Source organism: Miniopterus natalensis, chromosome 10 (assembly GCF_054644295.1).
Source record: "Miniopterus natalensis isolate mMinNat1 chromosome 10, mMinNat1.hap1, whole genome shotgun sequence".
NCBI lineage: Eukaryota > Metazoa > Chordata > Mammalia > Chiroptera > Miniopteridae > Miniopterus > Miniopterus natalensis.
The window spans coordinates 42230413-42253075 of NC_142090.1; the positions used below are offsets into that span (position 1 = coordinate 42230413).

General features: G+C 36.7%; 1 protein-coding gene and 1 pseudogene across 1 annotated transcript in view; one reads left to right on the forward strand and one right to left on the reverse strand.

Annotated features, from left to right (window-relative positions):
* The window catches only part of COG5 (component of oligomeric golgi complex 5), a 324959-nt gene that overhangs the window by 56183 nt on the left and 246113 nt on the right, over positions 1-22663 (forward strand). Inside the window, exon 6 of the mRNA XM_087821091.1 lies at positions 6996-7116. Coding sequence (XP_087677217.1) covers positions 6996-7116 — 121 coding nt within the window. The remainder of the gene's footprint in view (positions 1-6995; positions 7117-22663) is intronic.
* LOC107530822 (actin maturation protease pseudogene) lies at positions 21227-22323 on the reverse strand (annotated as a pseudogene).

The window sequence follows — 22663 nt, forward strand, 5'->3', positions numbered from 1 at the left end:
TATTAAGATAGTGTCTTCTGTGTATTGTATAGCAAAGCTAAGTAATAATTTTAAATTATTCTAATTCTCTTATTTCCTATTATCTTGAGAGTCAGGAGTTTCTGTGTGGAAGAAATAAGTTAGAAGATTAAATACACATCCTTTCCTTCATGTTATTTTTTATTTTTTATGTTTTAATTTATCTTTATTGTTCATAGTATTGCAAATGTCCCCTTTTACTCCCCATTGATCCTGTCCACTTTGCACCCCCGTCAGACCTTCATCACACTATTGTCTGTGTCCATGGGTTATGCATATATGTATATAAGTTCTTTGATTAATCTCTCCCCACCAACCCAACCACCCAACCCTGCCTTTCCTCTGAGATTCATCAGTTGTTCCATGCTTCTGTGTCTCTGGATCTATTTTGTTCATCAGTTTATTTTGTTCATTAGATTCCACATATGAGTAAGATCATGTCATACTTGTCTTGATCTGACTGGCTTATTTCGCTTAGGATAATACTCTCCAGGTCCCACTGTCCTGTGTTAAACGGTGAGGGATCCTTCTTTTTCACAGCTGCATAGTATTCCATAGTATAAATGTCCGAGAAGATGCTTGCTATAATTTCAATCTTCTTGAACTTGTACAGACTTGTTTTGTGTCCTAACATGTGGTCTATCTTTGAGAATGTCCCATGTACACTTGAGGAGAATATACATTCTACGTCTTTGGGGTGAAATGTTCTGTAAATGTCAATTAAATTTATCTGATCTAGTGTGGCATCTAGAGTCACTGTTTTCGTTTTGATTTTTTGTCTGTAAGATATATCCAGTAAAGTCAGTGGTATGTTAAAGTCCCCTACGATGACTGTATTGCTGTCAATCTCTCCCTTAAAGTCCTCCAGAAGGTTTTTTTTTAGGCCTGTGTGATTCTTTTGTTCTGAGGTGGGTTTCTTGTAGACAGCATATATTGGGGTCATGTTTTCTTATCCATTCAGCTACCCTATGTCTTTTGATTGGAACATTTAATCCATTTACATTTAAGGTTATTAACGATAGGTACTTATCTATTGCCATTTTAATTCTTTATGCCTACGCTTCTCTCTCTCTCTTTACTAATTATTGTAGCAGTCCCTTTAACATTTGGTGGTAATAAACTCCTTTAGCCTTTTTTTTTTTTTGATCTGGGAAGCTCTTTATTTCACCATCTTTTTATTTTTTTAAGTTTCTTTATCTTTATTGTTGAAAACATTACAGATGTCCCCTTTTTACCCCCATTGATCCCCTCCATCCCGCATCCACCCCACCCCCAGGACTTCTCCAGACCAGTGTCTGTGTCCATGGGTTATGTCTGGGTGCTTCTGCTAATATGCTGTTTATTCCTTCCAGTAGTTTTTTTAAATTTTATTTCTACTATGTCATTCTTAATTTCCTTCATAGTTTCTATATCTTTTTCTCATGCTGTTGAGCATCCTTATGATTAGTATTCTGAACTCTGTATCTGATAAATTGCTTATCTCTATTTCATTTAGCTCTTTTTCTGGAAACTTCTCTTGTTCTTTCATTTGGGGCTTGTTTTTTTTTGTCTCTCCATTTTGGCTGCCTGTTTGGGTTTATTTCTATGTGTATGTAGATCTGCTAGGACTCCCAGTCATTTGGATGGTCTCTGGTGCAGGCCACTGTCAGATGCTGTTTGTTACTGGACTTAAATACCCTGTTTGAAGCTTTTTGCCACCACAGGTTATAGTTCCCTCTGCTGTGGCTGGGTGAGTTTGGAAAGGAACAGGATACACACCAAGGTCTGCCTTTCCAAGTCCTGGATCCAGAAGCAGATCAGGAAATAACTCAAAGCACCCAGAGGCTGATTGTTTTTCACAGTCTTTTAATGAGTCTCAGGCTGTAGAAACTCCACAAGGTGGGGCAAGAGGTTTTCCAACAGGTGGGGCAATTGCTTCTCCCCTAGGCAAAAGCTGCTTGGATGGTAAATATCTGCCTGAGAATGATGTCCTCTGCCTTCTGGGGGCTGACTCAGCATAGGAGTCCAGACAGGTACCCTCTGAGCTCTATCTCCAGAGCCTGCAATCCTGGATTCTCCTCACACAGCTCTAGTCCACTCTGCCCTCTCTCTTTGCCAGAGCCCAATGTGAGTTGCTGCACACAAAACTTTTTGTGTTGGCCCTTTAACAGGGTGTCTGCGTTTCCAGCTGTCTCTCCCTGGCAGATAGAAACCTGGCTGCTTTTCATATCCTGATATTATGTGGGCACCTTTCTCAGTTCTGGTACTTTGGGCTGAGGAGCCCAGCTTTGGGTTTAGACCCAGAGTTCTCAGTGGGAACCCTCCACAGTTGAGATATCCCTCTGGAACCTCAGCTGCTGCCTGTGGGAGCCCAACCAGCTCTCGCACCTCCACGCTTCCTACCAGTCTCTATGCAGTCTCCACCTTACATCATTGGTTATAAGAGTTCTCTTCAGATAGTAGTCAGTTGATTATTCAGGATGGTTTTTCTATATTTTAGTTCTGATTCCAGTTTGGTCCTAGGAGAGTGTCAGTGTAGCTTCCACTCAATCTGCTGGCATCTTGATTCTTCCCTGTTCTTGATTTTTAATCAAAAGTATCAGTATGAACTCATTTTAATTTTATCTTAAAATGGTATGTACATTAAATATGTATTTTTGTACAAATGTATATGTATAATGTCAATCTGAGAATTTCTATCTTTTTTATGGAATAAAGCCAATGAATATTTATGTGATATTTTAATTTTAACATTTCCTATCTATCTACTGAAAAGTCCCAGGAGTGAGCAAACCTATTTGCAGAATGTGGTCTTGACATGCTGTTGACTTCTAAAAGAATCCAGGGCTCCACTGATAAATAAATCCTTCATTCCAGGTCTGGGGCATGAAATACATACAGTGATCCTGGAATATTTTTATACCATCAACACCTACTAACTAGAGGCCATGATAAAAAGATTCAGCAGCCGCCCTGCTGGTGTGGCTCAATTGGTTGGGCATCTTCCTGTGTACCAGTAGGCTGTCAGTTGGATTCCTGGTCAAGGGTACATGCCCAGGTTTCAGGCTCAATCCCTGGTAGGGGACATGCAGGAGGCAGCCCATTGATGTTGTGCTCTCACATTGATGTCTCTCTCTCCCTCTTTCTCTCTCTCTCTAAGAATCAGTAAACTATTTAAAAAATAAAAGAACCCAATTTGAAGAGACTGTTGAGTGACCAACTCTCCCAGTTTTAGAAATGAAAGTTCTGTGTCCCAGGGAACCTCTCAGTCTCCCACAGACGTGTACATTTGATCACTTTCAGAGGCTCCCATTCACCAAAAGTTGGGACAATGTGAACATCTGTAAGGATAAAAGCTACAGTGGATTGGCATCCTTTATCATGCTTAAATCTGTGAGTTCATAATGATAGCCAAAGCAAAACCAACTAATTGTTTATCTTTGGTGGATATTAGGAAAGCAGTTTTTAATTTTGGAAACTGATAAACCATGCGAAAGGGTCAAGTATTTATTCTTACTTTTCTGTGTGATCAGTACCACTGCCTAAATGAATAGTAGATGGAGTAAAGGTTTTTTTAATTGAGAAAATTTATATGCTAGCAAATAAAGACAAAGTGATAGATTGAAGTATCACCATTTTGCAATCACCGTTTTATTGGATTTTTACATTCAGTGTCAGTGGTTGCTAACAGCACTAAAAGAGAGAAATCATGTATGTGTTATAAGTATTCTACCACCTAATGAATGATCTTGCCCAAAATATTAAACCTGAGTCTGATGAAACTGCCTGTATCCAACTACTAACATATAGGAAGTATAGAAGACAGTGGAACATGTTAAACTACACTGTGGTATGCTATCAAGAATGTCCATTCTGGGGGAATCGTATAGGACAGATGATCCAATATATTCATTGGATTGCACACACAAAAAAGAGAGAGAAATATGGCTAGGGAATCTATATACATTTAAAAGGGCAAAATTAACTTATAGCATTTATGTATATACATTTCAGTAATATAATCATAAATACAAGTAAGGAAGTGATTACCACACAAGCCAGAATAGTGGTTTCTTTTGGTTGGGATAAGTAGAAGGAGATGGATGGAGAGTTTTGTGATTGGCACGGGGTTACATGGAGGGCTTCTTTCTCCTGATCATAGTGGCTGACATAGTTCTTTCTCCTGATCTGTGTGGTGGTTCCAAGTTCATTTAGCTATAATTTCTGTATGTGATTTTCTATATTGTATTTACATCTATCTATCTGTATATTTTTAAAGACTTTATTTTTTTTAAACCAATTTTAGTTTCACAGCAAACTTGAGAGGAAAATACAGAGAATTCCCATATTCTCCCTGCACCCACACATGCATAGCCTCCTCCTTAATCACCATCCTCCACTAGAGTGGTACCTTTGTTACAATTGATGAATCACTTAAAGTCCATAGTTTACGTTAGGGTTCACTTTTGGTATACATTCTATGGGTTTGAACAAATGTATGATGACATGTATCCATAGTATCATACAGAGTATTTTCAGTGCTCTAAAAATCTCTGTTTTCTGCTTATTCATCCCTCAACCACTGACCTTTTTACTGTTTCCATAGTTTTGGCTTTTCTAGAATGTCACGTAGTCAGAATCATATAGTATGTAGCCTTTTCAGATTGGTTTCTTTCACTTAGTAATATGCATGTAAAGTTCCTCTGTGTCTTTTCATAGCTTGACAGCTCATTTATTTTTAGTGCTGAATAATATATCTGTATTATATTTTATAATAAATTTTAAAATAAAAAATAAGGAAGGAAAAGTAATTGATTGGAGTGGAGGCAACTATATTAGGAAATGGTGAGAGGTGATGCCCTATAGATTATCTAAGGCTTGTTGACTGAGGGTTTTATTGAATGCTATTTTGAGAATATTCAACTTAATAGGCCAGTGAAGTTTATTAAAAATGGGGCTGGAGTGCTGAAAACTGTTTATAAGACAATAAATCTGGCAGAATGGATTTCAGAAAACTATCCAGGAGACCACAGTATTAAGGTGAAGGTGATAAGCGTTTGGATTAGGGTGATGCTTGTAGAATTAGAGATAAAATAACTTGTGTTATGCAGCAGAAATGTAGTCAGTAAGACTTGGTGATAGATTAAGTATGGTTAAAAGTAAAAGCATTAGAAATAAGCTCAAAGATTTCATGTTTGAGGCTATATCCTTTATTGGGTAGGTACTGGGGAATTCTGGTGGACAATTCTAACTGAATAGACTAAAATAAGATCTGTATTTCTCCTCATAATGTATTTATAATCCCAGAGGAGTGATTGCTAGGGACTCTACTTTCCAAATGGTCCATCTAAAAATTCAGTCAGACAAGCAAGAAACTGTTAATGGTGGTTGTTTGGGGAAGTTCATAATTGGGACATAGAGCTATGAGGGTGACTTTATCTTTTTTATCTTTTGAATTTTGAATCATGTGTTTATATTACCTATTCAGAAAATAAATAAAATATAGTAATTAAAAGATAATGGCCCACCCTAGCCAGTTTGGCTCAGTGGTTAAAATGTTGGCCCTTAGACTGAAGGGTCCCAGGTTTGATTCTGGCCAAGGGCACATACTTCGGTTGCAGGCTCGATCCCCTGCCCTGGTTGGGGTGCATGCGGAGGCAACCAATTGATCTGTTTCTCTCACATTGATGTTTCTCTCTCTCTTTCTCTCCCACTCTCTCTGAAAAGCAATGGAAAAAATATCCTCAGGTGAGGATAAAGAAGAAAAAAAAAAAAAGTTTCCCAAATCTACTTTCCAGAGGGAAATTCTTATTTGTCATTGACTTTTATTATTTTAAGTACTTCAGACTATAGTTACTCATAAAAGCAGTATTAAACATGTTTAATACCTGGTTGCCTTTGACTTATAAATGTTTGTAAACGTATATTTGATTTTATGTTTATGTTTGTATGTGTTGTGTGTATGCATGTTGTGGGTGCATGAATATGGCTGTGTGGCTCTGGTGTGTGTGTGTGTTTCATTCAGGAAAAAAAATGTTTGTAGCTAGAGCCTCAGGTACCCTCTCTTCTTAGTGCTTTTAATTTTTATTGCTACAAGTTGGGATTTTCCTCTTAGATGGAAGATGCTCTTTTCAGCCAGCTTTAGGGCCGTTCAAAGATGGTGGTGATGCTACAGCATGGACTATCTCTCTTTTCCATTATCACTGCTGAAGCTGAAGGTCATTACATATATGTTATTCCATCAGTCTCCCTTCCCCTCACTCTCTCCAGGCAATTATCCTGGATCCTGCTTCTGTAGTAAAGTGCCTTGAAATACATCAGCCTTTATTTCATGTCTTAGTCTTTTGGATAGGTAAAGAACCAGTATTAGATCTGATAATGAAATTGTAATAGGAGGTGACATATATGGTAGTTTTTTAAAAATAACTTTTTCTTGCATAATTGTTAGTGATAAAAAATTAGGAAAATTCAAGTAGGGCATGCTTATTCTTTAAGGTCTAGTAAAATTGGGGAGAAGTTATAAGCCCGTTCCCCTAGTGACCTAGAAAAGAGAAACCAGGATTGGAAACAATAGGAGGCCATAGTAGGAAGCTGGGCAGTCCTAGCACAGTGGTTGTCAGTTTTGGCTGCACATTGGCACCACTTGAGAATATTAAAAAACAAAAACAAAAACTCATGCTTAGTTCCCACTGCTAGAGGTTCTCATTTAATTGGTCAGAGCCATAGCCTGGCCGTTGGAACTTTTTGAACCTACCCACTTGAAAACCATGGGCCTAGAGAAGAAAACTGGTGTAGGACTGAAGAGAAGAGTCCCTGAATTTTATTGCATCTCAATCCCGAATTCTAACCATTTGAGAGTTTATTTTGAAATTATTCTTTTTTTAAGACTTGTGATTGTTTAGGTTAGCGAATGGTAGAAAACAAAATAGACAATGAATCTGTAGCATTTGGAAAGAACGGACAGATTTGCATACTTATTGAACCTGATATTTGTACAGGTTGCCTGTGATTTGCTTCGGAGAATAATTCGCATCTTGCATCTCAGTAAGAGACTCCAAGGACAACTGCAGGGGGGAAGTAGAGAGATAACAAAAGCTGCCCAGAGTCTCAATGAACTTGGTAAGTCCTTTTGAGTACAAAGTTAGTAGAGTTTTAAATGTTTTTTTAGTCATTTGATTTGTTGACTTTTGTTACGTTATCACCATTAACAAATATTATTGAGCAAACTTATTTAATAATTGACTGTTTACAACGTTGTCACACTTTTCAAAATGGGTAAAACTAGTTGATTTCTTAGAAATGCTGTTTATTTTTCAAACTATAATATAGTATAATTGGTCTTTTTAAAATACAGACCTGTGAATTTTAACATATGTATAGATTCACGTAACCTTCAGCACAGTCATGATACAGAATAGTTCCATCACCCCCAAATTCCCTCATGATTTCCCTTTATAATAATGCCTACCCACCCCCCACTCCTTACCCCTAACCTTGGCAGCCACCCATTGGTTCTGCATCACTGTAATTTTGTCTTTTGGAGAATGTTACATAATGGAATCATACATAACCTTTTGAGGCTGACTTCTTGCACTCAGCATAATACCTTTGAGAATTATCTAAGTTTTTGTATATACTGTAGTGTGTTCCTTTGTGTTTGTTGGAATACTGTTGTGTGGTTGTATCACTGTTTATTGATTCACTGGTTGAAGGAAATTTGCGTTGTTTTCAGTTTTTGGTGATTATGAATAGAGCTACTGTAAACATTCGTGTACAGGTTTTTAGGTGAACTTAAGTTTTCATTTCTTTAGGAGAAATATCTAGGAAAAATGCTGTTTTTAGGTGACAAATCCCATGTTGACATTATGTCTAGAAGATATATTGAATTCATTTCTTCATTTGTTCCTTATTTTCCAAAATATTTAGAGTATACACTTGACATTCAAGGGTTTAATATTCATGGTTTTGACTATCAACAAGCTTCAAGGTCTGTGATGAAGCAATTCATTATTTTTCAGGCAAAACTTTGAATAGCTATTGAGTGCTCATAGAACTATCTAACACCTGAATTTTAATGAGGATTTGTGGGGTTTTTGCAAGAGGCACAAAGTAATTTTTCTGAAGTGGATGTGGTTAGTAGTATTTGTACCTTTGTAGGTTCAAAAGGTCTTTGATTATATTTGTCTCAAATATCAAGATTCTACTTAGTCTTGGTGATGTGGTTTGAAAGTAGTTATGGCAAAATAATATCAGAAAGATGTATATTGCATGTTTTTTTAAAATTTTCTGTCTTTGATATTTTAATTAGATAGTCATGCTGTAATGATTATTCCATATTTTTTATGAAGGAAATGTAATATCCTTCACAAATTATGTTTCAACACATTTCAGTTTATAATGCTTAAATCATTGCTTAAGCACATCATTGGGAATATATCTAACTTGTGATTTGTAATGCTGGGAAAATATTGTATAAATAGTTTTTAGCAGTGAGTAATGATTGCTTTTTTTTCAGTCTGTGTGCTAAATTTAGGAGTATAAAAATCCTAGTATCAGCAGTTATTTTTTGCTTTATCAAATTTAATTTCTGTGCTCCAGAAATAATCTCTAGGATAATAGAATCAGTAAAAACAAATTATTCCAAGGTTTATTTTATATATTTGTTATCATTAATACTCTTTCATAATAAAAAATTGCTAGATTTTTATTATGATTATCATATCTTCTAGAAACAGTAGATGCTGTAATGCAAGTGGTGATGTCTTCTTTTTAAAAAACAGGCACAAATGCTTTGAGTTAGTGCAGTGAAGAATATAAACCCATTTTCCTTCCAATGAAGTGTTGGCTTTACCTCAAATTTTATAAATATGATGATGAGAGGTTGTTGAGAAAGTACAGTTTGTGGTGGGTTTATCTCAAAATGGATTGTATTTAAATTTTTAAAGCTTTAAAGATCATGTGTTATTCAAAATTTGTGAAGGCATTATCTCTTTATTCACCACTCTTGTTTCAGTCTTGACTAGCCCTAGCATTGATAATGAGAAGCCAAGAGGGAAATAAAGTTTCTACATTTGGAATTATTATTTTAATAGAAGGAATAATTTGATAATCACTATTACAATTATACATGTATCTAAATGATATTTTTTTGATTGGAATGTCTCTGAAATTATCAATGTCTATATCAGTATGAGTCAGGTTCTCATTAGAAAGAATAAAATTATGAAGAGTATGGATATTTATACCATAAGCCCTTGAAATAAACTTAAAAGCAATTTCTCAAACTTGAAAGGTCTTGAGGCTTGAATTGCAGTGACCAGATAAAATAGTTGTCATCTAGAAATTTCTTTTGGGGGTGATGAAAATGTTCTGGAATTAAATAGTAGAGATTGTTATACAACCTTGTCCATATACAAAAAAGCCGGTGAATTTGTACTTTAAAATGTTGAGTTTTTGTTATGTGAATTAAATATCAATTTAAAAAGTATATTCTGTTACTAAGTGACAATAATCTAACACTGATACCTTTTCTTTTTATTAAATTGAGGTCTATGTGACATATAATAAACTGCCCATATTGAAAATGTAGAATTTGGTTAAGGTTTGACATGAAACCTTTGCCAATATCAAGATAGTGAACATAACTGTTATCCCCAAAAGTTTCCTCATGCCCCTCGGTAATACCTCCTCAGGCATTTAGTGATCTGATTTTTGCCACTATAGATTGGTTGGCACTTTAAAAAATTTTATATGATTGGAATCATACAGTTTGTATGTGTTTTTGTTTGGCTCCTTTCAGTCAGCTAAATATTTTGAGATTCATTCATGTTGTGTGTATCAATAGCTCTTTCCTTTTTATTGCTGATAGTATCTCATTGTATGGCTATCCCACAGTTGGTTTATCAGTTTCCCTGTTGATGGAAATTTGGGTGGTTCCTAGTTTTTGGCTATTACAAATCAAGCTACTATGAACATTCATGTACAAATTTTTGTATGGACATATGCTTTAATTTCTCCTTGATAAATACATAGGAATGGAATGGCTGGATCACATGGTAGATGTATGTTTACCTTTTAAGAAATTGCCAAGGTGTTTTTCAAAGTAATTGTAACATTTCACATGCTTAGCAGTAGTGTATGAAAATTCCATTTCCCCCACATCCTTGCCAACAGTTGTTATAGTCAGTCTTCTTAATTTTAGCCATTCTAATAGATGTGTAGTGGTATCTTGTTTTGAGTTTACCAAAAAAATTACTAGAACTAATAAAGAGTTTCAGCAGGATTTCAGGATATAAGATCAATATATAAAATTAGTTTTATTTCCATATACTCTACTGTTAACAAGCAAATGGACATTGAAATTCAAAAATAAGTAGCATCAAAAATATGAAATACTTAAGGTTGAATTTGAGAAAAGATACACAAGACCTGTACACTGAAAACTAGAAAACACTGTTGAAAACAATTAATGAAGACCTAAATAAATAAATAAATAAATAATTGTTTGTGAATTGGAAGACTAAATAATGTTTATTAATATGCTAATTCCCTTTAAATTGATCTGTACAGATTCACCACAGTTACATTCTGAATTCCAGCAGGCTTTTATTTAGAAATTGACAAACTGATTTTTAAAATCACATGGAAATACAAAGGATCTAGAATAACCAAAACTTTTCAAAGAAAACAAAGTTGGAGGATTAACCCTATCTGATTTGAAGACTTATTACAAAAGACAGTAATCAAGACCAAAAGGTTGACAGGATAGAATGGAACAATAGAGAGCTAAGAAATAGACCCCGACATACACGGTGGTTCCTTGGTTTTCGAAAGTCTCCTTTGACAAACATTTTGGTTTACGAATGCTGTAAACCCGGAAGTAGTCGCTTCGGTTTTCAAACTTGCCTCGGAAGGTGTACATGCCACATGGCTCCTGCTGAGCGCCAGATCCCGAGCCTAGCTGCCAGCTGTTGAGTCCTCAGTTTTTGAACTTTTCAGAACTCGAACGGTCTTCTGGAACGGGTTACATTTGAACCCCTGTATAAAGAACTGATTTTTGACATATTTAGTGGAAAAAAGAGGTCTTTTCAACAGATGGTACTGCATCAATCAGATATCCATATGCAAAACAGTGAACTTGTATTTACACCTCATTTCATTTTTAACTGAAAGTGGATCATAGTCCTAAATGTAAAATTTCAAACTATGAAACTACAAGGAAACATAGAAGAACATTTTTGTGACTTTAAATTAGAAAATTATTTCTTAGGTATATCACCCAGAGCATAATTCACACACACAAAAAGGATAAATTAGATTTTATCAAAATTTAAATTCTGTCCTCTGAGTGATACTGTTAGAAGAAGAGATAAAACATGACAGGGAGAAAAGTTTTGCAAAGTATATGTTTGATAAAGTACTGTGTCCAGCCTATATTAAAAACTCCCTAATCTTGGTAAGAACAAAAACAATCCAATAAAAAAATAGGCAAAAGATTTGAACAGATACTTCACAAAAGACGATATATGGGTGGCAGATATGCATATAAGATGTTCAACATTATTGGGCAATAGGGAAATTAAAATTAAAATCATACTAGTGTCATATTGACAGAATAAGCAGAATTATTTTAATACAGACATTGTAATTTTTTTATACAGATTATTATGTAATGATTAAAAAATAAAACTACATAGTGTACATTTCAGGATTAAATTGTATCACATTGGTTTATGACTTCTTTAAGAAGAGTTGGGATTAGATGAAAATTGAGCTGGACTTTACTACATTGGTAAGATAATGTACTTAAATATATGTATATTTTTATAATGCTACCAGGTACCTTTTAAAATTGTTAGCCCGACTAAGCAGGAACCCTACATAATTCATAAGTTTGATACTTTTCACAATATTTTAAGCATTTGGTAAACTATCATTGTGAACCAGAGTAAGGGAGCTCTTTTTAAATTCATTTAGTGTAAAAGCACTTAAGATTAGAAACATTGGAAAGGTTCTCATAATATCAGTATATCTGGATCATCAGGTTTGTTTATTCCATGAAATGTTTTTGTGCTTATTCCATGTTGAATTAGCACTGTAGTGGTGAAACCAGAAAGTGTAGTATTTCTACAATCAACATTAGCACATTCTAATTTTTCCTTTGGAACATAATCAGGTATTCTGCCTATAATACAGATACCTTGACCCACTCATCCTTCAGTCATTGGTGAGAAATCTAGTGTACTCTTTGCGTCAGTGTTATCAAGTAGTAAAATTCTGTTGGATATTGGATTAGAATATTCAAATGTAGAGAAGACATAGAAGATGTAAATCTGTATCATTTAGAATTTAGTTCGTTGGTTCTTTTCTTGTATACTAGTTTCGTTGGATTTGTTAAGAAACTTAGTTTGAACCTACTTCCTCTCTACCTGTGATTTCATTTCAATTCCTTCCATTATTTATATTAGAAATGACACTTGTTTTGAAAGAATTATTTTAAAAAATGAATCTCAGTTATCTTAAAATTTATCACATGTTTCTGAGAGTGATGACTACCAAGAGCTGCTGTTTACCTTGGTGAATTTATCATACTTCAAGGCCTGTTTCAACCTTTTTCTGGCTTAGAAACTTTATTTTGCCAATAGTGAAAATCAAATTATTAATTGTTTATGTATATTTTTATTGCCTGACTTGTTCTAAAGAAGGCATTAATTTGACTTACAAGAATATTTAGTAAGCTGAAAATAAATAAAGAAGACAGAAGAAGAAAAAAAGAATACTTAGTAAGAATTAGAAACAACCAGAGACTAGCAACAAAAGTAAAAGGAAGGGTGATCTGTGTGGGGATTCCTATAATAGCCTAGCTTTTCTTTAAAGTCTTCAGTTGAGGCCGTGAATCATGATTCCTCCTCCTCCTGTCATTGACAGGCATTTTTTTCACTGCTTTGGGGAGAAATGGGATATGGAATTCATCTATAGGTAGGAATGATGGGATCTATCACGAGCCATAATGACAACTCATTCCCCTGAAATTTCTTGATTCTCCAAGTCCACATTAATGCTTCCTCTTTCTCTTTATATTAACCAAGTTCATGAGATAACTAGTTTATAATCCAGAACACTAACTCATTAATTTTCAATGAGATATGGTATTCTTGGACTGAGAGCATACAATTTTCTCTCAGGACAGAATAAATGGAAAAACCAATTTGTAATCAGAAACTTATTTGGTAAAATTTGAGTTAGATCAAGGGAAGCTGGTTGTATTGATTCAGTTGTTCGGCATAAAATGTGATTAGCCTGATGTTTATTACATCTTCACATTAGTAATATGCCTGCTTTACCTGGAATGTCGAAGAAAAGTCATTTTGGTCAGTGCCAATATGATTTTTAAGTTTTTATTTCTTTTTTTATACTTTATTGTTGACTATCCTTACATAGTTTACAGTTTTCTCCAGTTAAGACACAATAAAATTCATTAGGTTTCTGCTTCTGATTTAAACTATATTTTATACCTGGCCGGTGTGGCTCAGTAGTTAGACCATCAGCCTGCACACTGAAGGGTAGAGAGCTCAATTTCTGGTCAAGGCCATGTACCTGGGTTGCAGGTTGATCCCTGGCCTCTTTCGGGGTGCATGCAGGAGTCAACCAATTGATGTGTCTCTGTCACATCAATGTTTCTCTCCTCTCTCTTTCTCTCTCCTCTCCTCCCCACTGCCTTCCACTCTCTCTAAAAATCAATGGAAAAAATATCCTTGGGTAAGGATTAACAACAACAACAAAATTATATTTTAGTGCTGAGTGCAGTTATATTCCAGATATAAATTGGAATTTTGCGTGTTCCTGAAATTGTCTCTTGAATTTTAGAATGATTTTTTTACTAATCCCACTTGCTAAAACAAATTTGTTAGTTTTATTATTTTTGTTTTTTAATTAATTTTTTTTAAATCATTTTTTTCCAATTACAGTTGACATACAGTATTATATTAGTTCCAGGTGTACACTCCACTGATTAGACCTTATATAATTTGCTAAGTGATCATCCCAATAAATCTATGCATCTGACACCATACATAGTTATTAAAATATTATCGACTATATTCCCTATGCAGTACTTTATGTCCCCATGACTGTTCTGTAACAATTTTCTTAATCCCTTCATCTTTTTCACCCATCCCTCTTACCCCCCTCCCATTTGCCAACTGTCAAAATGTTCTTTTCATACATACTTAATTACACAAACATGTCTACATAAGTAAAAACAGGTAAACTAACTAATTTGTCAATTTTTTAACATATGTATTTGGAAAGTCTACTTTATTATATAACGGACTTTGGGCTTTAATGGGCACCCCCGCCTCCAAATTAATCTGTTATATTGAGCTTTCACTGTATTCATTCATTCAACCAATATTTATTGAATGCCTACTATGTGTGCCATGTGTCATACCAGATATTGAAGACACATCACTGAAAAAAATGGAAACCCCTCTCCTTTTCATGGAGTTTATGCTCTAGTGGAGTGGGTCCTAAAGTGACATACCTAGTTTATCTGTAAAAATCTGATTCCAAAGTCAGCTCTTAACTACCAGTGCTGTCGTCCTTTCCTTGAACTCTGTGGCACCATTTAATTGCTTCATAAAAGGCATTGTTGCCATTGATAGATTCCCCCAGTATTCCTTTTTATATAAAGGATAAAAATATCACATTTTAGATATATCATGTTTGTACAGTGAATATATTTTATGTTGTGATTGTGGGCTGACTGTTGTCAGTGACTTAACATTTTATATCAAAGCTTTATTGAGTTATTTAAAGATTACTTTTTAAAAAGTATAATCAAGAATTAAATTATAATCAAGCAGTTGGATATGGTAAAAAGTATTTCCGCCAGTAATCTTTATTGTTTATGGTCTGTTTTCTGAGTTTTATAACTTAGTTGCTAAACTGCAACATATCAGTACCATGTATCATGAAAGAATGTTCTTAAAACAAGATTTATCATGGAAGCATTTTATGAAATATTATTGTAGAAGGAATGGATAGTCTGTTTCATCCATGATGTTCTTATTGTAACTGTGATATTTTCTCGATCTGATAAAACAGTACTTTAGGCAAACATTTCTGATTTGTGCATAAGTGAGAGAAAGTATGAATTATATAATTTTGCCACATAATAGGTGACCAATAATTAATGAAGAAATGAATATTTTTTTGAGATGTCTACAAGATGATATAGTTGGTGAAAATTTTAGAAAGTTTTATTATTTTAAGCTTTTAGAAATTGTTTATTGATAGGAAAAATTTTAAAAATACCATATTACAGTATTAAATTAGGCCCGAGGTGACTCTTCAATGTATTAATAACATGCTTAGGTTTTTTTGTGACGACTTTAACATAGAGAATTCAATATGCATTTTTAAACCTACAGTGGAATCACATATGATGATAAACATTTTCACTAAGTATATTTGATTTAGGTGATCTCTAAATCACTTAGATATGTGACTAGATTCAACTACCACCAGGTGGGGGTAATGCTGTGCTCACATGCAAATGTTCAGAATAATGGGCTTATGCTTAGGTATGGGTTTGCCTGTTATAAAGATAAACATATTAAAATTACACACAAAAGCTCTTTTAAAAAAAATTGAATTTAATGTTACTAAAAATTTGTGTTTAACAGATGATACCCATACAGTATTTATGATACTATTTTATTGGTTTTCTCTTTCATTACACAATGTCAAGAAACAAAACAAAACAGGATAAAAACAAAAACAGCTTGCTTTTTGTAAGCTTTACTATTGTCATATATTTCAAAATGATGGTAGTATTTATAGGCATATGTTTTATTCCATATGATTAGTTAATGCTTATGGAAGCTGTATATGTTACCTTACTATTTGTTATCCCCTGCTGGAATATTTATTAGTGTTCTCAAACACTGATAATCTGTAAGCTAGTAATATATCAGATTTTTCTATTTCTTGATTCTAAGGGGTTTTCTTTTCCCATTTGGGTATATAAAAAGCTTAGAACTATTTGAAACAGTTTTTATTAGTCATTGGTTTGGTAAATTGAAATTAGCAACACGCTAAGTTAAGAGTTCAATGCAAATGTATGATTATAAGTATACATATAGAATTTTACATTTTAATACCATGTAAACAACAGGGCAAGTAGGCTGGCAGGCGTGGTCTTCTGAGAGACGTGTTAAGTAAAATGGGATAGTTATATTCATTTGTTTAAATTCTGTGTCATGGACTTGAAATTCATTTCAATGAATCAGATGTGTTTTTTTCTACCATATCCAAATGGAAGATAATGCTGATGATATAATTTTATTATCACAACTAGGAATATATTTATTGGTCAGTGGTGATGATCTGTATTATTTCCATATTAATTATGTGAAAACTAAAATAATTCCATTTTGGACAAAACTTCTGAAATCATTATATCTGGCAAACTTCTCTAAAATTCAGTCAGTTCATACCTTATATCTCTAAATGGCCAAGTTAGTTATCTGGTGGTATATCCTAAAGCTAATTTATTCTGGTGGGAACATTATGAAGGCATGATAATCAGAATGAGATGGCACATAGAGATTTACGAAGATTTAAAAAATATATATATATCTTTATTGATTTCAGAGAGAGGAAGGGAGAGGGAGAGACAGAGATAGAAACATCAATGATGAGAGAGTCATTGATCGAGCCCTCAACCCGGGCATGAATCGAACCCTGATCGCCTGGATCCTAGGTCGACGCTCAACCACTGAGCCACTCAAGGCCGGGCACAAAGATTTTTCTATATCAGTTACAGGGATTGGTAACACCTGCTTTGAAAAATCTCCATATCTAAATTAGGTGGTCTGTGTCTCTGGAGATTCACTTGTTCACTTTACAAGTTTATCCAGAGCTGCTTCTTGAGGAAAGTGCTCAATTTATCAGCAACTATTCTTGAAGACTACCTTCATATGTTTTAGGAAAGAACAATTGAATAGGATCTTTATTTTTCAAATCAGGATGCCAACTCTTACCTTTTTTTTTTTTTTAATCCTCACCTGAGGATTGGTTGCCTTCTATGCACCTCAGCCGGGGATCAAACCTGCAACCTAGGTATGTATCCTGATGGGGAATTGAACCTGTAATCTTTTGGTGTACAGGACAACACTCCTACTCAGCCACCTGGTCAGGGTCCAACTCTTACATTTTAACTTGGTTTCCAAAGCATATGTATCTATACTCAGTGTAGCATACATTATGGATGGACCTCCCAATTCCTTTTTCCCCCATTCTTCCTTTCTGGAAGAGTTCAGGACTCATTGAGTTTTCATTTTCTTAGTAACTTTGGGCTCAGGGAAGGGGTCACTCTTCTCCTCCAGGGCTTAAATCATGATTGGTCTTTATAGTTTCATTCTTTTCTGTAATTGTTTAGGTATGGACATGTGACCTCATCTGGGCTAAGGAGACTTGAGGAAAGTGAGCTGGGAAGTTTCAAACTTTTTAGAAAGGGTTTTTTGTTTTGTTTTGTGTGTGTTTTTTTGTGTGTATGTGTGTTGTTTGTTTGTTTTTTGCAAATAAATGCAGATGAAAAGGAGGAACTAGAAGTGGAGATTAGATAATGTCCTTATATTTAAACTTTTAAGTTGAGATATACAACTTGCCTATTTGCAATAAACAGACTCCAAATCGCTACCATTTCATTCAGTTTTCTCATTTTCCACACTTTTTTTTTTTTACTTTTCTGGATGTTAATAATAATACTTTATATTGATGTGGCCTTTATAACTTAAAAAGTATATTCATACATATGATTTTATCAAATCTTTCATTTCTCTTCTCTCATCATCTGTCTCTTCATGCTCCCCTCTCTCCCTTCTTTCCATCTTTCTTTGTCTTCCTTTCTTCCTTCCAATCTACCTCACCCATTTCTTCTTGCTCCTTTATTTATTTATTATTTTAAAGGTACATTTCTATTGTACTTTAAGCATAGTCCCTTACTTCCCAAATGGTGCTGGACTAAAGATGGATTTGAATCAAGGAACTGAAAGAAAAACTTGGGTATCAGATTGAAAGTACAGTGGGTATTCCTTACTTGGGAAACATCAAAAAAAAGACAGCTTTAAATTGGTTTATAAAAATATTAACTTTATTGTATCCATTTGAAGTGTACACTATAATGGGATTTAACATGTGTGAATACATTGTTATGATCACCACCACAGTCAAGATAGACAATATTTCTGTCATCCCCAAAAGTTGTTTTGTTTTGTTTTTGAGTCAGCCTCTCTACCTCCAACACAAACTTTTGGCTACTAGAGATTTCATTTTGTCTTTTTTTAAGTTTCATGTACATAGAATCATATAGTATATATTCATTTGATGGGTAGTGTTTCACTGGATGCATATGTCACAATATGTTTATCCACTCAGCTTTTGATGGGCATTTGGGTTGATTTCACTTTTTGGCTATTGTGAATAAAGCTTCTATGGACATTTACTTTTAGTGCTCTTAGGTAAAAACCAAGGAGTGGAATTCCTGAGTCATCTGTAAGTATTATGATCAACTTTTTAAGATATGCTTCATTATTTAAAAAAATGGTTGTACCATTTTTACATTCCTACCAGCAGTGCATGCAAGTCCCATTTGCTTTATACTGTATACTTTAATGCTTAGCATTGTGAGTCATTTTAATTTTTGCCAGTCTAACAGATGTGTAGTGGTATCTCTTTGTGATTTTAATTTGCATTTACAGGAATACTAATGATATTGAGCCTGCTTCTTTGTATTTTTTTTCCATTTTATCTTATTTCTTGATATGTCTATCTAGATAATTTGCCCTTCCTTTAAACTGGGTGTCTGTCTTACTCTGTTGCAAAAGGTCTTTATATATTCTGAATACAAATCTTTTGACAGATATTTATATTGTGAATGTTTTCTCCCAACATATGGTTTCCTTTTGTTTTGAGCAGAAATTTTAGTATTTGAGAAAGCCCAATGTATCCGGTTTTATTTCATAGTTTGTGCTTTTGGAGCCCTATATAAGACTGTCTTTTCCTCTCATATGGTAGCAAAGAGTTTCTCCTAGGAATTTTATAGTTTTGTTTTGTGTTAGTGTCTAGCATTCATGGCAAAGTAATTTTTTTTAATATATTGTGAGGGAAAGGTTGAAGCTTATTTTTCCCCATGAAGATATTCAGTTGATCCAGTACGACTGGTGTGTTTGTTTTAATCCTCACCTGAGGATATTTTTTCCATTGCTTTTCAGAGAGAGTGGGAGGGAGGGAGGGGGGGAGGGGGGAGAGAAACCTTAGTGTGAGAGACACACATCCATTGGTTGCCCCCCACATGCACCCTGACCAGGTTGGGGATTGAGCCTGCAACCAAGTATGTGCCCTTCGCCAGAATCGAACCCGGGACCCTTCAGTCCGCGGGCTGACGCTCTAACCACTGATCCAAACCAGCCAGGGCCAGTACGATTTGTTGAAAAGACCTTCCCTTCTCCACCTGCCTGTCTCCATTGGGATTTTTATAGAAAGTTGACCATACATGTGTAGGTATATTTTTGGATTCTACTCTGTTCCATTTATCTGTCTATTCTTATGCCTCTTAACTATGTTTTGATTACTGTAACTGTTTTAGAACTTATATTTAAAGCATATTTCTTATAGACAGAATATTACCAGGTTTTGCTTTTTTTTCATTCTCACAATTTTAGTCTTTTTTTTTTTTTCCCCTTGTGGATTTTATTTTTTTTTTTGGCATCTGGGGTGTGTGGGCTCAAAGCTCATAATCTTGAGCATTCATTTGGGGTGGGGTAACAGGACAGTGCCTGGTTTGGGGGGTTTGGTAGAGATGCAGGCTTGAAGTCTTCACCAAGCTGCTCCTGTTGTGATGGCTCTGCTAGGTAAGGCAGGGTAACTGTAGTGACCAAGAGAGTGCCGAGCCCTCCCAGGACAGTGCCAGCCACTGTTGTCAGGGCTGGGAAGGGGAGGTGCAGGTGGAAGGGCCAGGGCCCGGATGGAGATGTCCCCACTTCTGGTTAGAAACACTTAAGCAAAAAGCACTATACTTATACTGTGTAGTCTCTCTAGAGTCACTTTGTACTGAAGACACAGAGGTGGCCAAGACAGACCTGTTCCTCTCCTTTCAGACGGAGGCAACAGGTATTCATTAAACTAATCTCTCTAAAAATAGGTATCTACTTATCTATTTATTTATACTGTGCAGATACTAACTGCCTGATTTGAATCCTGACCCTGCCACTTGCCAAGCCATGTAACCTTAAGCCAGTGATTGCATTCTTCCAAGCCTGTCTCCATCTGTGAAATGGGCAGGACCTAGCACCTTAGAGGACTGGAGGAGTTAATGAATTAACACAAGTGAAGAGGTTGGCACATTTAACTGCTCTCAGGAACATTTCCTTTTTGTTTTTAAAGGAGAACACATGTGGGGGAGGGGCCTAGCCCTGGCTGAGGGAATTATCCATGAGGAAGTGATGAGCCAAGCTGGTGTAGGGGCTCAGAACAAGTCACCCCAAGATGTACCTCTATGGTATGCAGGCTGTTGTGAGCCAGGGCAACCAAGACTACAGGCTCAGCGCAACCTCCACCCCACCCGCCCGTAACTACCTAGAATTGAGTTAGGGGGTCTCGCCCATAGATTGAGATAACCTTCTCTGACCTGTCTATAGGGCAGGGTAAACTTCTAATTGCTGAACTATCCTGCAGTGATCTTCCTCCCGCTGAAGCCCCAAGACGATCCTTAGTTCAGAATGGCACATACACCTCATCTTCCCTGTCTTGGAACCTCTTATGTATGTGGGGTTCCCATGTGTATGTATGTATTAAATTTGGCTACTTTCTTGTTAACCTGTCTCATATAGACTTAGGCCAGATGAAAGAACCTTGAGGGGAAGTATCTTCCTCTCCCATACTGGAAAGCTGAGGAGTTCCAGTCAGCAGAAGGCTGCAGTGGGGTGCACTGGGGACCTGAAAGGTCACTGTGGCTGGTGGCAGGAAATGTGATAAGGTGAGCTGAGATAAGGTGAGCTGAGACTTGGAGTTTAGTCTTCCAAACTTCTGGGTCTAACCCTAGCCTGCACAGTAGGTGCTTAATACTGAGGGGATGGGTTTGGGGAGCTGGGAGGATGCCCAGGCTTAAGAGTAGACTGGGGGGACCCTGCATGATCTCTGGCTGGAGGTCCTCAAGAGACCCACCTCAAACCCTCAGGTGGTCACACAAAGGGAAAAGCTGGGGTCTGGGCCCCATCACCTCCAGTTCAGGGCTGCAGCAGGCTAGTGGTCTGAGGAGCAGGGCCTGGCCACAAAGGCCAGCCTGTACCCCACCAGCAGGCACCACATATGCCTGGCCATCAGTGGCCTGAAAGGGTGAGAAGTCCGTCAGCTGCAGGTTGCTATCCCGAACTTGGTCATAGCCCCTTCTCTTGCCCTGCTTGGAGAGAAGATAGACTGCTCCCAGCGAGTCTTCCTCTGGCAGGGATGGTGGCTGGTGGGGCATGCTGGGCACTGGGTGAAATAGGCCTGGCAGCTCGGGGTCCTCAGCATAGCCGGGGCTTGGCACACCCTGCACACCCAGCAGGACCCCTGCGCTCACTGCCCAGTGGGCCTTGTGGCCCCTTCTCCGATATGGCTCGTGCTTGAAGTCTTCATCGTAGGGGATGAGCAAGGGATGTCCAGTGACAAGGTGCTGCAGCACACAGTCTCTGTTGGGACCACCCAGGCCTCCCTGGAGCAGCTCAGCTTGGCAGCCCAGTGCCTCTCAGCCAGCCTGCCCATGTCGGCCACGGAGAACATCTCTCCCTGGGCCGTGTAGCCTCTCTCCATGGCCATCTGCATGAGTATCTCCAGGGGGATACCTCTGGGTGGCACCAGGAGAGTGCCTGCCATCCACAGGTCCACCAGCCCACACTGAGGGCCTTCTTTTATGAGGGAGGGTAGGTCTGTACAGATGAGGATCCACTGCAAGTCACTTCTGAAATGGTCCTTGTGATGCTCTAGGAGCCTCTTCACATCTTCTCTGCTGCTGGGGACTGGGTCGGCCTTCTCCAAGGCCTCTTTCAGAAGCTGGCTCTTCTCCAGGCCAAAGACATGATGGGGAGCAGCACCCGTGACAGGGGGTGGAGGTGGCAGTGGTGGTGGTGGGGGAATAGGGGTCTGGAGACTTGAGGGAGAGGGTGGTAAGGCTGAGTCCGTAAGATGTGGGGGTGAGGGAGGAGGTGGGCCGGCGGAGGCCTGGGATTCAGGGGTTCTTGGAGGGACTGGGGGCTCTAGGGGAGAAAAGCATGAAGAAGTCATTTTGGAGTCAATGGCATGGGCTGGAAGGATGGGAGAGAGAAGTATCCTCCAAAATGGGTTGGTCTCAGGGATGGAGATTTTGAAGCTTTTAGAATGGAGTTCTGGAATTGAGGGGCTGAGCAATGGACTAAAACCTGGAACCATAGGTGCAAGGTCTGGGGCTGACTTGAATCAGGAGGGCTTTCTTTAGTCTTTTATTTGGAGTATTTAATTCATTTATGTTTTTACTAATTATTGATATGGTTGGATTAAGTTTGCCATTTTTCTAATATATTCTGTATTTGTCATCTTTTTTCTTTTGTTCTTGTTTTTCCTGCTTTTTTTTTTTGGCCTTTTTTAA